The sequence below is a fragment of the Schistocerca americana genome, chromosome 8, assembly GCF_021461395.2.
Source record: "Schistocerca americana isolate TAMUIC-IGC-003095 chromosome 8, iqSchAmer2.1, whole genome shotgun sequence".
NCBI lineage: Eukaryota > Metazoa > Arthropoda > Insecta > Orthoptera > Acrididae > Schistocerca > Schistocerca americana.
In genome coordinates, this window is record NC_060126.1 from 327,263,798 (window position 1) to 327,279,344 (window position 15,547).

At 39.9% G+C, this 15,547-nt stretch overlaps 1 protein-coding gene across 1 annotated transcript; it reads right to left on the reverse strand.

The window, feature by feature from the left end:
* Positions 1 to 14,094: 14,094 nt before the first annotated feature.
* On the reverse strand, positions 14,095 to 14,925 carry LOC124545833. The gene has a single exon (XM_047124790.1). The coding sequence runs from the start codon at positions 14,923 to 14,925 to the stop codon at positions 14,095 to 14,097; it is 831 nt and encodes a 276-aa protein (XP_046980746.1).
* Between the last annotated feature and the right edge of the window lie 622 nt (positions 14,926 to 15,547).

Genomic DNA, 15,547 nt, shown 5'->3' on the forward strand with positions numbered 1-15,547 from the left:
TGTCTAAAAAAACACAAATATATTTCACTCCTTGCTGTAAATACATACCACATGACATAAATGAATATAGTAACAAGAAATATTAACCAAGAACCCTAACAGTGACATCATTATCAAAAATATAAATTTCACCATTATTAATATGATTATAATAAATTTAAATTTCAGTTTTAAAAAGGCAATGGAAGATAGTAACACCTCATTTACACTGAAAATTTATTATTTCCGCTACCTACAGGCCGTGTTAGACACGATCATTCATCAAGATGATATTGGTTATTTCACATCGATAAAACAAGGAATTTATCACAATATTAAAAAAAATATTATATGCAAAATTCAAATTGATATAGGACACTTTCTATGGCTTATGTAATCACACTACATTCAGAATATTTACAACACCCAAACTTAGTATAGCTGCTTATCAACAGAAGACCCTCTTATTACGTTTATGTCCAGACAGTTCGTTGTTGCTGTGATCTTCAGTCTGAAGCAAGGTTTCGTGCAGCTGTCCGTGCTAAGCAGTCCTGTCGCAGTCACTTCACCTCTGAATAACTACTGCAACATATATCTCTTTCGAGCTTGTAACAGTATTATTGTCTTGCTCTCACACTACAATTTTGCCCCCTCCCTTCTCAGACTTCACTTTAATACTAAACTGGTGATTCCTTGATAGCTCGAAACGTGTCTTACCAAACGAAACCTTCCTTTAATCAAGTTGTGCCTCGTGTTTCTTTTCTCGCCTGTCCTGTTCACCACAACGTCATTACGTATGTGAGATATCCTCTAATCTCCAGTACTGTTCTGTGGTGCCACCTTTCAAAAGCTTCTATTCTGTTCTTTTCTGAATAGTTTATAGTTCACGTTCCATTTTAGTACAAGGCTACACTCCAGGCCATACCTTAAGGAAATTTTCCTAATACTTAAATATATATCCGATCTTAACACGTGTCTGTTCGTCAGGAATTCTTTGGCCATCATTGTTTATTTTTCGAACCAGATCGCAAAACTCTTCTACCACTTCTAGTGTCTCGGTTCCTGATACAGTTCTCTTAGCCTCATATGTTTTCATTCGACTTCATTCCATTACCGTCGTTTTACTTTTTTTATGTCATTCTGATATCATTTCAAGATATTCTCCATTTCATTCAGCTGCTCTTACAAATCCTTTGCTGTCTCTGATTCGATTAAAATGTCACCAGCAAACCTCATAGCTTTTATTTCTTCCTGCTAAACTTTAATTCCTTCTCCAAATTTTTCTTTGATTTTATTTACCAGTTGATTACTGTACACGTCAAATAACCCTCTCTCACGCAATGCTCAACCGCTACTTCCTTTTTATACTCCAAGACACTTTTAACCGCAGCCTGTTATCTGTACAAATAGTAAATAATCTTTCGCTCCCTGTAATTACCCCTGTTGCCTTCAGAATTTCAAAGAGTGTATTCAACACAACAACGTCTAAAGTTTACAAATGCCGTAAACGTAAGTTTGGCTTTCCTTAATCTACCTTCCAAGGGAAATCGTCGGGTTTGTATTGCCCCGCGCGCGCCTATATTTCTCTGGAATCCAAACTGATCTTAACTGAGGTTGGCTTCTACAAATTGTCCAATCTTCTGTAAAGTATTCATGTTGGTATTTTGCAACCACGACTTGTGAAAGATTTAGTACGATAATATTAACGCCTGCAGGCACTTGCTAGCTCGGGAATCCGAATAACTACCTTCTTCTTGAAGTGTGAGGGTATTTCACCAGTCTTATACATGTTGCCCAGCAGTTGGAATAGTATTGTCACAGCTGGCTCTTCCAGATGCACTAATAGTTCCGACGGAATGTCATCTAGTCCAAGGAAGTCATTTAGATGTGTGTCTTTCACTGCTCTGGCAAATTCTTCTCGCAGTATCATTTCTCCTAATCTCACAAACATCGATGTCCACTTCCATTTCTATAATATTCCTTTCAAGTACATTTCCTTTCTATAACCCATTTATTATTCCTTCCACCTTTCAGCTTTTCGTTATTTGTTTAGTACTGGTTTTCCGTCTGAGCTCTTGATATTCATACAGCTGCCACTCTATTCTCAAAAAGCATAAACATCTACATCCTTACATTATTCCTCTCGCCATTCCTCCTCAGTCATTCTGCACTTCCTGCGAATTTCCTTTTCTAGACATTTGTAACCTCTTTTGCCTGCTTCATTTTCTGTAGTCCTGTATTTTCTCCTTTCGTCAATCAAATTCAGTATCTCTTGCGTTTTCCAAGTATTTCTGCAAGGCCTTTTCTTTTCACCTACTTCTTCCTATGCTACGTTCACGATTTCGTCTCTCAAATCTGTCCATTCGTCTTCTGCTATAGTCCATTTCCTTTTTGTAATCGACAGTTGCCTAATGCTTTCTCTTATACCGCCAACAACCTCTGGTTCTTTCAAATAAACAAGGTTATATGTCTTTGTCTAATTATAGCACAGATATCTCACAAGTTACATCTACATCTACATGACTACTCTGAAATTCACCTTTAAGTGCATGGCAGAGGGTTCATCGAACCACAATCATACTATCTCTCTACCATTCCACTCCCGCACAGCGCGCGGGAAAAACGAACATCTAAACCTTTCTGTTCGAGCTCTGATTTCTCTTATTTTATTTTGATCATCATTCCTACCTATGTAGGTTGGGCTCAACAAAATATTTTCGCATTCGGAAGAGAAATTTGGTGACTGAAATTTCGTAAATAGATCTCGTCGCGACGAAAAACGTCTTTGCTTTAATGACTTCAATCCCAACTCGCGTATCATATCTGCCACACTCTCTCCCCTATTACGTGATAATACAAAACGAGCTGCCCTTTTTTGCACCCTTTCGATTTCCTCCGTCAATCGCACCTGGTAAGGATCCCACACCGCGCAGCTATATTCTAACAGAGGACGAACGAGTGTAGTGTAGGCTGTCTCTTTAGTAGACTTGTTGCATCTTCTAAGTGTCCTGCCGATGAAACGCAACCTTTGGCTCGCCTTCCCCACAGTATGTGGTCTTTCCAATTGAAGTTGTTCGTGATATTAACACCCAGGTACTTAGTTGAATTGACAGCCTTGAGAATTTTACTATTTATCGAGTAATCGAATTCCAACAAATTTCTTTTGGAACTCATGTGGATCTCCTCACACTTTTCGTTATTTAACGTCAACTGCCTCCTGCCACACCATATAGCAATTTTCTAAATTGCTTTGCAACTGATACTGGTCTTCGGATGACCTTACAGCATCATCTGCGAACAACCTAAGATATCTGCTCAGATCGTCACCCAGGTCATTTATATAGATCAGGAACAGCAGAGGTCCCAGGACGCTTCCCTGGGGAACACCTGATATCACTTCAGTTTTATTCGATGATTTGCCGTCTATTACTACGAACTGCGACCTTCCTGACAGGAAATTACGAATCCAGTCGCCCAACTGAGACGATACCCCATAGGCCCGCAGCTTGATTAGAAGTCGCTTGTGAGGAACGGTGTCAAAAGCTTTCCGGAAATCCAGAAATACGGAATCAACCTGGATCCCCTGTCGATAGCGGCCATTACTTCGTGCGAATAAAGAGCTAGCTGCGTTGCACAAGAACGATGTTTTCTGAAACCATGCTGATTACGTATCAATAGATCGTTCCCTTCGAGGTGATTCATAATGTTTGAATACAGTATAAGCAAACCGACGTCAATGATATACGTCTGTGGTTCGATGGATTACTCCTACTACCCCTCTTTTCCAATCGGTAGGTACAGATCTATCGGTGAGCGAGCGGTTGTATATGAGTGCTGAGTAGGGAGCTATTGTATCAGCATAATCTGAAAGGAACCTAATCTGTATCAAGCGATTTGAGTTGCTTCGGAACCCCTAAGGTATTTACTTCTAAGAAACTCATGCAAGCAGCTGTTCGTGTTTCAAATTCTAGAATATTCCATTCGTCTTCCCTGGTGAAGGAATTTCCGAAAACTGAGTTCAATAACTCCGCTTTAGCGGCACAGTCGTCGGTAACAGTACCATCGGCACTGCGCAGCGAAGGTATTGACTGCGTCTTGCCGCTTGTGTACTTTACATACGACCAGAATTTCTTCGGATTTTCTACCAAATTTCGAGACAATGTTTCGTTATGGAACCTATTAAAGGCATTTCGCATTGAAGTCCGTGCCAAATTTCGAGCGTCTGTAAATTTTAGCCAATCTTCGGGATTTCGCGTTTTTCTGAACTTCGCATGCTTTTTCCGTTGCCTCTGCAACAGCGTTCGGACCTGTTTTGTGTACCATGGGGCATCAGTTCCATCTCTTACCAATTTATGAGGTATGAATCTCTCAATTTCTGTTGCTACTATATCTTTGAATTTGAGCCACATCTCGTCTACATTTGCATAGTTAGTTCGGAAGGAATGGAGATTGTCTCTTAGAAAGGCTTCTAGTGACACTTCATCCTCTTTTTTAAATAAACTTATTTTGCATTTGTTTCTGGTGGATTTGGAAGAAACGGTATTGAGCCTAGCTACAACGTCCTTGTGATCACTAATCCCTGTATCAGTCACGATGCTGTCTATTAGCTCTGGATTGTTTGTGGCTAAGAGGTCAAGTGTGTTTTCGCAACCATTTACAATTCGCATGGGTTCGTGGACTAACTGCTCGAAATAATTTTCGGAGAAAGCATTTAGGACAATCTCGGAAGATGTTTTCTGCCTACCACCGGTTTTGAACAAGTATTTTTGCCAACATATTGAGGGAAGGTTGAAGTCCCCACCAACTATAACCGTATGAGTGGGGTATTTATTTGTTACGAGACTCAAATTTTCTCTGAACTGTTCAGCAACTATATCATCGTAGTCTGGGGGTCGGTAGAAGGAGCCAATTATTAACTTAGTTCGACTGTTAAGTATAACCTCCACACATAACAATTCGCACCGAGTATCTACTTCAACTTCACTACAAGATAAACCACTACTGACAGACACAAACACTCCACCACCAATTCTGCCTAATCTATCTTTCTTGAACACCGTCTGAGACTTCGTAAATATTTCTGCTGAACTTATTTCAGGCTTTAGCCAGCTTTCTATACCTACAGCGATTTCAGCTTCTGTGCTTTCTATTAGCGCTTGTAGCTCAGGGACTTTCCCAGCACAACTACAACAATTTACAACTATAATTCCGACTGTTCCTTGATCCAAGCACGTCCTGTATTTGCCATGCACCCATTGAGATTGCAGCCCACCTCGTACTTTCGTGAGGCCTTCTAACCTAAAAACCGCCCAGTCCACGCCACACAGCCTCCGCTACCCGTGTAGCCGCCAGCTGAGTTTAGTGAACTCCTGACCTATTCAGCGGAACCCGAAACCCCTCCACCCTATGGCGCAAGTCAAGGAATCTGCAGCCAACACGGTCGCAAAACCGTCTGAGCCTCTGATTCAGACTCTCCACCCGGCTCTGCACCAAAGGTCCGCAGTCGGTTCTGTCAACGATGCTGCAGATGGTGAGCTCTGCCTTCATCTCGTTAGCAAGACCGGCAGCCTTCACCAAATCAGATAGCCGCTGGAATCCAGAGAAAATTTCCTCAGATCCAAAGCGACACACGTAATTAGTGCCGACATGTGCCACCACCTGCAGCTGGCTGCACCCTGTGCTCTTCATGGCATCCGGAAGGACCCTTTCCACATCAGGAATGACTCCACCCGGAATGCACACGGAGTGCACACTGGATTTCTTCCCCTCCTTGGGCGCCATATCCCTAAGGGGCCCCATTACGCGCCTAACATTGGAGCTCCTAACTACCAATAAGCCCACCCTCTGCGATTGCTCGGACCTTGAAGGCTGAGAATGATCCTCTGAAACAGGGCAGGCAGCTGCAACTGGCTCAGCCAGAGACAGTGCCTGAAACCTGTTTGTCAGACGCACCGGGGAGGCTTTCTGATCAGCCTACGGGGACATCTTTCGCTGCCTGACACGCCTTGGAACGACCTCCCAATCAACCACAGGCGAGAGCTCAGCCCCACTGCGGGCAGCAACCGGGGCAACCACAGCGGCAGACCGATCTGGGGACAGACGGGACGAGGTTGACATCCCCGTGATACCCGAGTCCAGCTCCCCACAGTGATGCCAGTTGGCAACAGCCTCAAGCTGCGCAACCGAAGTCAGCGCCGCTTGCAGCTGTGCGCGAAGGGATGCCAACTCAGCCCTCATCCGAACACAGCAATCACAGTCCCAAATTGATTTCCACTCGACAGTCTTCAAGAAACGTAAATACAAATACAAGACTTTAGCGCAGTCATGTAACGTCAGACTCATTATTCATACCGTTGCTGATTTTTATTTCCCTTACACTTCTCCACTCCATCCACTCCCGACTACTCACTCCCAGACTTCTGTATAGCTTCTTCTACTTTCGACAGTCTGCTCCGTCCCTGATCACTTGAACCCTCTTGGCTAGTAAAAACTGTTCCTCATCCGGGGGTAGCCTCTAGTCAGAAAACTGATTTGATGCTGCTCGCCTCGAATCCATTTCCTGTGACAACCTCTTCATCTCAGGGTTGCGGTTGCATCTTTCGTCCTCAGTTATTTGTATTATAATCTCTGTATTCAGTTTTTAACCTACACAGCACCCCCTCTAACATGGAGGCTATTCCTTGCTGTCTTAAAAAATATCTTATTATCCTGTCCCATACACTGGTCAGTGTTTTCCAAATGATGGTTTCTTCGCCGGTTCTGCAGAGAACCTCATCAATCTTTATCTTGTCAGTCCACCCAATTTTCAAAAATCTTCTGTAGCACCCAATCTCAAACACTTCGATTCTCTTTTGTTCCACTGTTCCCACTGTCCATGGTTCACTACCATACAATGTTACGTTCCAAACGTACACTCTCAGCATGTTTTCCCTCAAATAAAGTCCTATGATTGATACCAAGAGACTTCTCCTGGACAGAAATTCCTTCTTGCCTGTTCTAGTTTACTTTGATGTCCTCTTTGCTGTATCCGTCGTCGGTTATTACATTATTTTTTCTAATTTGTGATTACCAATTTGTTGATAAGTTTCTCCAAATTCTCATTACTGCCACAATACATTACTTTTCTCTTTCTGGGGCTTGCTCTTACCCACATTCTGTACTTACTAGGATGTCTATTGCATTCTGCAGATCCTGTAAGCCTTCTTCGATTTCACTAAGGATAACAAAATCAATAGCGAATCTTATAATCGATAGCCTTCCGCTTCGTTTTTAATCCCATTCTTGAACTTTCTTTTCTTTCCGTCATTGCTTCTTCGGTACACAGACTGAAGAGCGTTCTTATTTTACATCCATTTTAATGCGAGCATCTTGTTCTTGGTTTTCCATTCTTATTGTTCCATATTCGTTCTTGTTCATATCGTATACGGCCCATCGTACCCTGAGGCTTACTCTTTTAATTAACAACCTACACCATCGAACGCTTTATCTAGGTGGACAAAGCCTATGAACGTGCATTAATCCTTCAGTCTTCCTTCGAAGCACAACGAAGCCAAGTTGATCGTAATTTAACAGAGCATCGGTTTAATATTCTTGTCAGCAGCTTTAGATGGATGAGATGACAAGCTGACTGTTTTTTTTTTTTTTTTTTTTTTTTTTCACTGCGTTCCCCCTGCTGTCTTCCGAATTGTGGGGATGATATTTTTCCAAATGTCTTATAGCACGTCGTCAGTCTCATAGATCCCACACACGAACCTGAAGAGCAGTCTGGTTGACTTTTCTCCCAGTGATATCAGTACTTACGGTGGAATGTTGTTAAGCTGCTACCTTATTTGATCTCAAGTCTTCCGTAACTCTTTTGATTTCAGACAATTATACTCGACCCTCTACGTCCACCGCAGCTACTTCTGCTATGACGTTATGAGACAAGTCGTCCCTCTATAATGGGGTTGAATGTGCTCTTTGTACCCATCCACTCTCTACTCTGTGTTTATTAGTGGGATTACTACTTCAGCTAATATTATCCCCCGTGCTTTTATATCCACAGAAGGCTACGTTGACTTTCTTGTATGCTGAGTCGCTCCTTCCCACTGTCATTCCTTCTTTGATTTCTTCACATAATTCCTGCAGCTATTTCGCGTTGCCTGCCCTGTACTTACTATTTATTTCATTCTAAGGGATCTGTGTTGCTGTGTTCCTGTCTTTCCCTATCATCTTCCTTCTTTCACCAATCATCTTAAGAATTTCTTCTGTTACCATAGGTTACTTTCCTAGTGCCTATTTCTGTCTGTCCAATTAGTTCATGTTATATCAACATGTCCTGCACATGCCTATATAGACCATTTCTTAGATTTTCTGATAACAACACGTGTTGTGGCAAAATACATTAACGATATTGATATCCCTGTACAGTTGTTGTCATTTGTGTTCAAATGGTTCAAATGGCTCTGAGCACTATGGAACTTAACATCTGTGGTCATCAGTCCCCTAGAACTTAGAACTACTTAAACCGAACTAACCTAAGGACATCACAAACATCCATGCCCGAAGCAGGATTCGAACCTGCGACCGTAACAGTCGCGCAGTTCTGGACTGAGCGCCTAGAACCGCTAGACCACCGCGGCCGGCTCATTTGTGTTATTTTATCCAGGAGAGATGGGTTTAAATGTTGATGTATGGTATTTTTGTAATCTTTGTATGTGTGTTGCCTTAAGATAAATAATAATAATTATCTCTCCAATATCTGTGACTGCCCTTTTAGGGATGTCCACTCCTCTTCAATTGAATTCCCTACTCTGGTATTCCTTATCGCAGTTCCCATATGTAGGGAACTTCCAATGCGCCTCATCATTCCAGTACTCCAGTATCCCACTTCCTCCAGCACTGGTTCTTCTAGACAATTCTCTGATGCAGTGTACTCTTCATCATTACTAAACTGTGGTCTATATATGTACCTTGTTACGCCATTCAATCCATTGCCTGTTCTCGGAATCTCTGTCTAACCATGATGTAATCCAGCTGGAATCTTCCTGTGTCTCTGGGACTCCCCAAGTACAAACTCTCGTCTTGTAATTCATTAGGGTATTTCCTATTTCCATCCGAAATGTATAACTTCAATTTGTTATTTTTATTATTTACTATCCATTATCTCCCTCCCACAACACTTTCTCCTGTTCCTTCTCCTATGACCGCATTCCAGTCCCCATGACTGTTAGATTTTCATCTTTCTTTACATACTGAATTACACATTCAGTTTTCTCATAAACCTTCAATATCTCTTCATCGTTTCCTTAAGCCACTGGCATGTATAACTGAACTATCGTGGTCGTTAGTTTAATGTCGAATCTGATGAGAAGAATCCTGTCACTGAACTGTTCATAATAGCCCACTCTCCGTCATACTGCCCTATGCATAAGTAATCCAACTCCCATTATTCCATTTCCTGCTACTGTTGACATTATCATATGTTCATCAGACCAGATTTGCTTATCTTTTTTCCATTCTAGCTCACTGAACTCCACCACATTTAGACTGAGCCTTTGCCTTTCCCTTTTTAGTTTTTACAGCTTTATTACTACACTCAAACCTCTGACAGTCTAAGCTCAGACGTATAGAGCGGTTTCCAGTCCTTGATTATTCTATTTTCGCCTCAACTTCACCTCTTCCTTAGTTATCCAGCCATTAACTACTCTATCTTTTTCTCATGGTCACCTCTTGTTTCAAACCCTTTACAGAGTTTCACTCCTTCAAAGTCATAAACGTAGAAGACCAGTTATCTAATGCATGGCAGGACAGAAAGTGCTAATATAGTAGCACAAACTATCGAGTTAATGGCATTCGTTGGTACCTAAATTTTTTCCAGTTTTCCATTTAAGTAAGAGAAATTTGCCATTATATTGATTTTGTTGGTGAGCAGTTTTGTAACGTGATTTATGCTTTGAGGTGCACCTATTTGTTGTGAATATCCTGCCACACTGTGTCTTGTATGAGTGATGAGTGGAACACAATTTGGAAATGTGTAGATTTCAATATTTGATGCCTTCAGAAGTAGTTAACGTTGCCTTGTGAGAAGTTGGAATTGATGAGGAAGGCAAGGATGAATCTAATGAACTATTTTAGTGGTGCTGTAATGATAACTAAGGGAAATGACGCAAGAAGAGAAAGAGAGAAGGTCTAATTTTATGCTAGTTTCATTTCATTGTCTGTTTGTGATGTTCTGTTCTGAGTAATATTTTATTTTAAATATTTTACACGTACAGGTCAAATATTATCCTCCATTGTCTTTGTGAAGGTCATGCAAGAGGAAGAAGTGATTACATATCTAATTTGCACACATTTGGACACTGAGGTAAACGGAACAAAGGGCAATCAACTTGATGTGTTCTTGTTAGCTAAAAGTCTTTTCTTATGTTACTTACAAGTGGACCTTCTAGGGGCAATATTTGTTATCATAATTTAAAGACATGTATGTCCCAATTCATACGCTTCATTTCCTTTATAAATATTGGTTCAGCGCAAACAGGAGGCACCACCGAAAATAAATCATACGGATGAAAAGTAGTAGCATTTATCAGGATATGGTGTATCTTACAGTATAAAATTTATGTTAAAAGGGAGTAGATTGTCTTATTCAAAGTTATATCGGTGAAATGTTATTCCGTGTATTGTATAGTTTTGTGGTCATAATCAAAGTTCATCCATTCGATATTCCATTATTCTTGCAAAGAATTTATTCATTGTGGTAATATGTCATATTTCCTACGTTTTTTAGTTTAATTATAAATGTTTACTATCTTTATTTGTTTTTTCCTAATAATTTTAAATTGTCAGTCATTCATTGTGTTATTCGAATTATGAATACATTTAAAATTATTATCATATGAAGAAGTCATAAGTCAAAGCGATTATTTACTACCAACATTTGTGTGTACACTCATAGATGTAGAATAAAATATTTGTCACATTTCATGTATCCTACATGGACTGGAGGAAATAGTGGGGTTTGAAATACTGGTGCAGGGGGCAGAGGCTAACCAGTCAGAACAGCACTAGAAACCATGAGAGAATGAACTTCCCTGGTAAGAGGCACAAAAATATCAATGATGCTACGATCACTATGTCACTCACCCATTATCAATGCTTGGACCACTTAACAGTGCAACACAAGAGTTTCCTGAATAATGATTCTTAGGTAAATAACATGGTGTATTGGGTGAACCTATACACGTACATTATTTATGACATGTTAGTGAGATTGGAAACGTAGCTCTGACACAGAAAACTAATGACATCATCAAAACTTAATGATATTTCCATAACATAGTGTACCTCCTCTTGCATCATAACGCAAAAAAGAAAACATGTTAGTGCACCACTGCGTGTTTGTCACTGCTTAAAGGTACAAAACTGTGTCATGTTAATGTCTTATAACGCAGCCTTTCCATCCTCAAAAGAAAAAAAATGGAGGAATGTTCCTGTTCCTAGGAAAAAAACAGACTGAATTTCATGCTAAATGTATTATGTGGAAGGTCATCAGAAGGATTAATGTACAAAAAATTGTTTTCAGTTGCTACCTTTTACAAAATTAAGTTTAGTGACTTATCAGAGAAAGCAAGAAATGTGACTCAGTGTTGGTGCAAATTTAGTACCTGATGTACCTTGCTGATAATTTTCATGCACTATGACATTAAAGGAATGGTTAATTCATCATTAATAACAATGTTAGTATCTTGTTAGTATTTTAGAAGGCTCTTGAATTTTGCTATTCCTTTGATGAACTGTGTGACCTCCTCCTATTCTGTCGAGTAAGTTCCATGAAAAATTAAGCTTATTCCTATGTTATACTGTTGATTGCGCTTACTTAAGCTTATGGCTTGAAATTTTTTTTTTCATAAATATTTTACTTTATCTGTTATTACATTATGTTGTAATTTAATTCACTGACACTTTCTATGAACTTCGAGACTTGCTCCTCAATTTGGTCCTATGGAAATAGACCTGTAAATAAACATAAATAAATCTGACATATTTAACAATACTTTTGACGCCTACTCTCCATGAGGGCTCACACTCTGTCATCAACATTGATAATTTTTCTTAAAACCCGGTTGAGATAGACAGTCTGTGATGATTTACTCTTTCTTATTTACTTGTATGTTAATTGCTTTATTTGTGTTCTGTAGTGTTGAATATGTATGTATAGAGATGTACGAAACTCTTACTTTGTTACTCTAACGAAGCCTTATTTAATCTTCATCTAAAATTCTTGTATCCTTTGACTTATATTGACATGTATTTAAGCAATCGGCATCAACTGTGAAAAGGTTTATTCATGTCATTATAGTTCTAATTATCTGTTAATTCGTTAGTAATTTCTTACTAGGAATCGATAATATTCACTAAGTAAGTTCAATTTCTATTATTCATTGTCGAGTTATTACTTACTTGCATTTCCTTAACCAAAGTTATATTAATAATTATTATGACATTTTGGGTACTGCATGTGTCAAGTCACTATTGCTGAATGCTAAAGGATGTAATCATGTTTTAGTGTTGTTTAATATTGAATGTGTAATACTAATCTTGTAAATGGCAAGATGGTTTTACCATTGACTGATTTAATTCTAAGGTAATCATTTTAAATTGAAGTTTTTTTAAAGAAAATGTATGATGTTTTTGAAACCAGTATGTAATTTCCTCTACTAGCTCTCTGCAGAACACCTTACAATCTGTTTCTTTCAAGAAGGAGAGGGTGATGAAATTTGTTTATGAAATAGCCCTTTCTGTTCCTCGAAAGTTTAGCTTTCACTAACTCGTAAGTGTTCAGTCTGTTAGAACTGTTTCCTAATATCCTATGGCACGAGTTTATTGATAATAAGACATAGGTTCATAAAATATTGCTATTTAGTTGCATTAATAGTCCAGTTTTGTATCATAAATTATTTTCTTCCAAATTCGATTCTGTTATTCGTCATTATTTACTCGTTCTGCACACCTAATTTTCAGCATTACCCTGTAGCGCCGCAATTCTGTCGCTTCTATTCTCTTATTGTCTGTACTGTTGTTTGTCCACATTTCAATTTCATTTAACGTTACACTTAAGAGAAACATTTTCGGAAATGACTTGCTAATACGAAATTTATATTGGATGTTAACATATATCACATTTACAGAATGTCTTTTATTCTTGTTGTCCATCTGAACCTTTACTTCTGATGTTGTTTCAGCTCTTTCGATCATAATAGCATAACATGTTAACTACTTCACAGTACTTAATTTCCGAATCCAAATACCCCATTATCTCTTGACTTAAACACACTCCATAGTGTTCACTTAAATTTCAATGAAGTTCACCTTATAACCTCTTCTCAGGACACTGTCCATTCCTTTTCCTTCAACTGATCTTCCAAATCCTTTCCATTCTCTGGTAGCGTTATGGCATAGGCCATAATTTATTGTTTGTTCTTCCTGACTTCAGATTTCTTTCCTAAATTTCATCTTGCTTGTCGTGTATGCATATGAAATGATTCCTCTCTCGGTCACTGCTCTCTTTATTTTGTCCTTCGAAATTTATTACTTCAGAGTGATTCCTGTACAAAAGGTACATAAATTTTCGACCTTTGTATTTTATCCCTGACATTTTCAGAATTCCTAAGTGTTTATTGTAGCCAAAACGCAATGTATATGTTGACTTTTACATTACGTCTACCTTTGAATGTCACGCCACACCTTTCAAACACCAAGAGATTATTGGAAGTACCAATCAAGGTAACAGAATCAGAATACTTGTGGACATCAAAATTGCGTAACTGAACAATAGCTATGGACCAATATTTCAAGAATATTCTTGAATTTAATCTTAAGTTTAGTGAAGAACACAACTACCTATTTCTCTTAATTCGTTGTTAGTTAAGAATTGATGAAGGAACGCAATTTTTATCAGAATTTGACTGGAAATTGCAACAACGTAATTGCAATAGCAGTTCTTCATATGCCGTAATTGTTGGTATCCAAAAGAAACGTTGGATGTATAGAGTTTCGCATTGCACTAATCATAGTGTGTACTATAGACAAGTTTAACAGTGCTTACCCAGATATGTGCGGAAGAAATTATCCACTTTATTTGACGTACCTGAGAATTTTCTGATGAGTTTCAATGCAAAGGCACAAATTTTCGTACATTTTATCACAGGTATTTGTCGGCATGCCTTTCACATATTTCACTCCATCTTCTGACTTTACTTCGCGGTTCTCCGATTTGAGACGGCAGATACGCAGTGTGAGAATCTGCAGCTGCGCGCTCACGAGTAGCATGATGGACACGAACAGCAGGTCAACACTGAAACTCAGCTGGGTGTTCCGCGCTGATGCTGCGCACTGCATCACGTACGAGAGTGCGTAGTGGTGGGTGTTGTTGTCCCAGTAGTGCTGCCCGAACGGCAGGCGTCGTTTCTCTGGATGCGCTATGAGCGGCATAGGGAACCACACAGGGTACTGTGAGAACATTAAGAGCAGCATTCCCAGGGTTAGACGGTAGCCGCGCTTCTGAGCGCTCTGCTGGATTTCGGCCAATGCAGGGTCCGCGGAACAGAATTCACTCTGCAGGGACGCCAGCACATCAACGCGTCTAGCCAGCACGTAGTACTGCCTTTGGTTGCTCAGGAAGAAGACCATCTTGACGGTGCCACAGCCTATGGTGAAAGTACTGGTAAGCAACAGCGTCGTCTCTTCCATGTCTCCCCAGCAGGAGTAGAGCGCCAGCGAACTCTCTATCGCGTTCCAGAAGCCTAATACTAGGCCCAAAACGCCGTACGCATCGTACATCCAGGAGCCAGGCAATGGCCACACGCCACATAACCACAGATGACGGATGTTCGGTTTGAGGACCGACTTCCCGCTATCCACCCAGGACAGAGGCTGCTCCATGTCCTCTTGTTCTTCTCTCGCCATTTAGTTTTAGTATAGCTGTTGAGCCGCGGACAAAAACACTGTGACCGGTGACTTTGCCCTCCTAATAAGACTAATGTAATACTAATGCGTCAGGACATATGAACAAGTGATAGGTACAGTGGCCCGTTCAGCATCTGGCAGCCACTGGCACTGCGGGAGCTTCGTGTTATATAAATGAGCGTGCTTGATAATGGATTTTAAATAATCGTTCAGTGCTGCTGCATTTTGTAGATGATTCATTGATATTCTACTGCATATACTCAAGTCTTGGTTATATAACTTAAACAAACTTAGCACTGCAACAGAAATAAAATATGAAAGCGGACCGTTGGAACAGCTCGAGTCACTGAAACTGATCGATGAGCGTCTTCTGTCTAAAGGAGCGTGTACGCGGATTTTTCGCAATGTAGTTCACAAGAATAGCGAGCTTTCTTATGAAAAAATGTTTGCTGCTACTCGTAAAATGCACTACTACCGCATGAATAACCTAAATCTAACCATTCAGCTTTCCGAAATCACCATAAAATTATTTATGAGCGATTAAAACCTAGATGTTGTGGAGAAAATAACAAGTGTTCCATAAAAAGATCGTTTGTTAAACTGAACCACTATGAGACACATG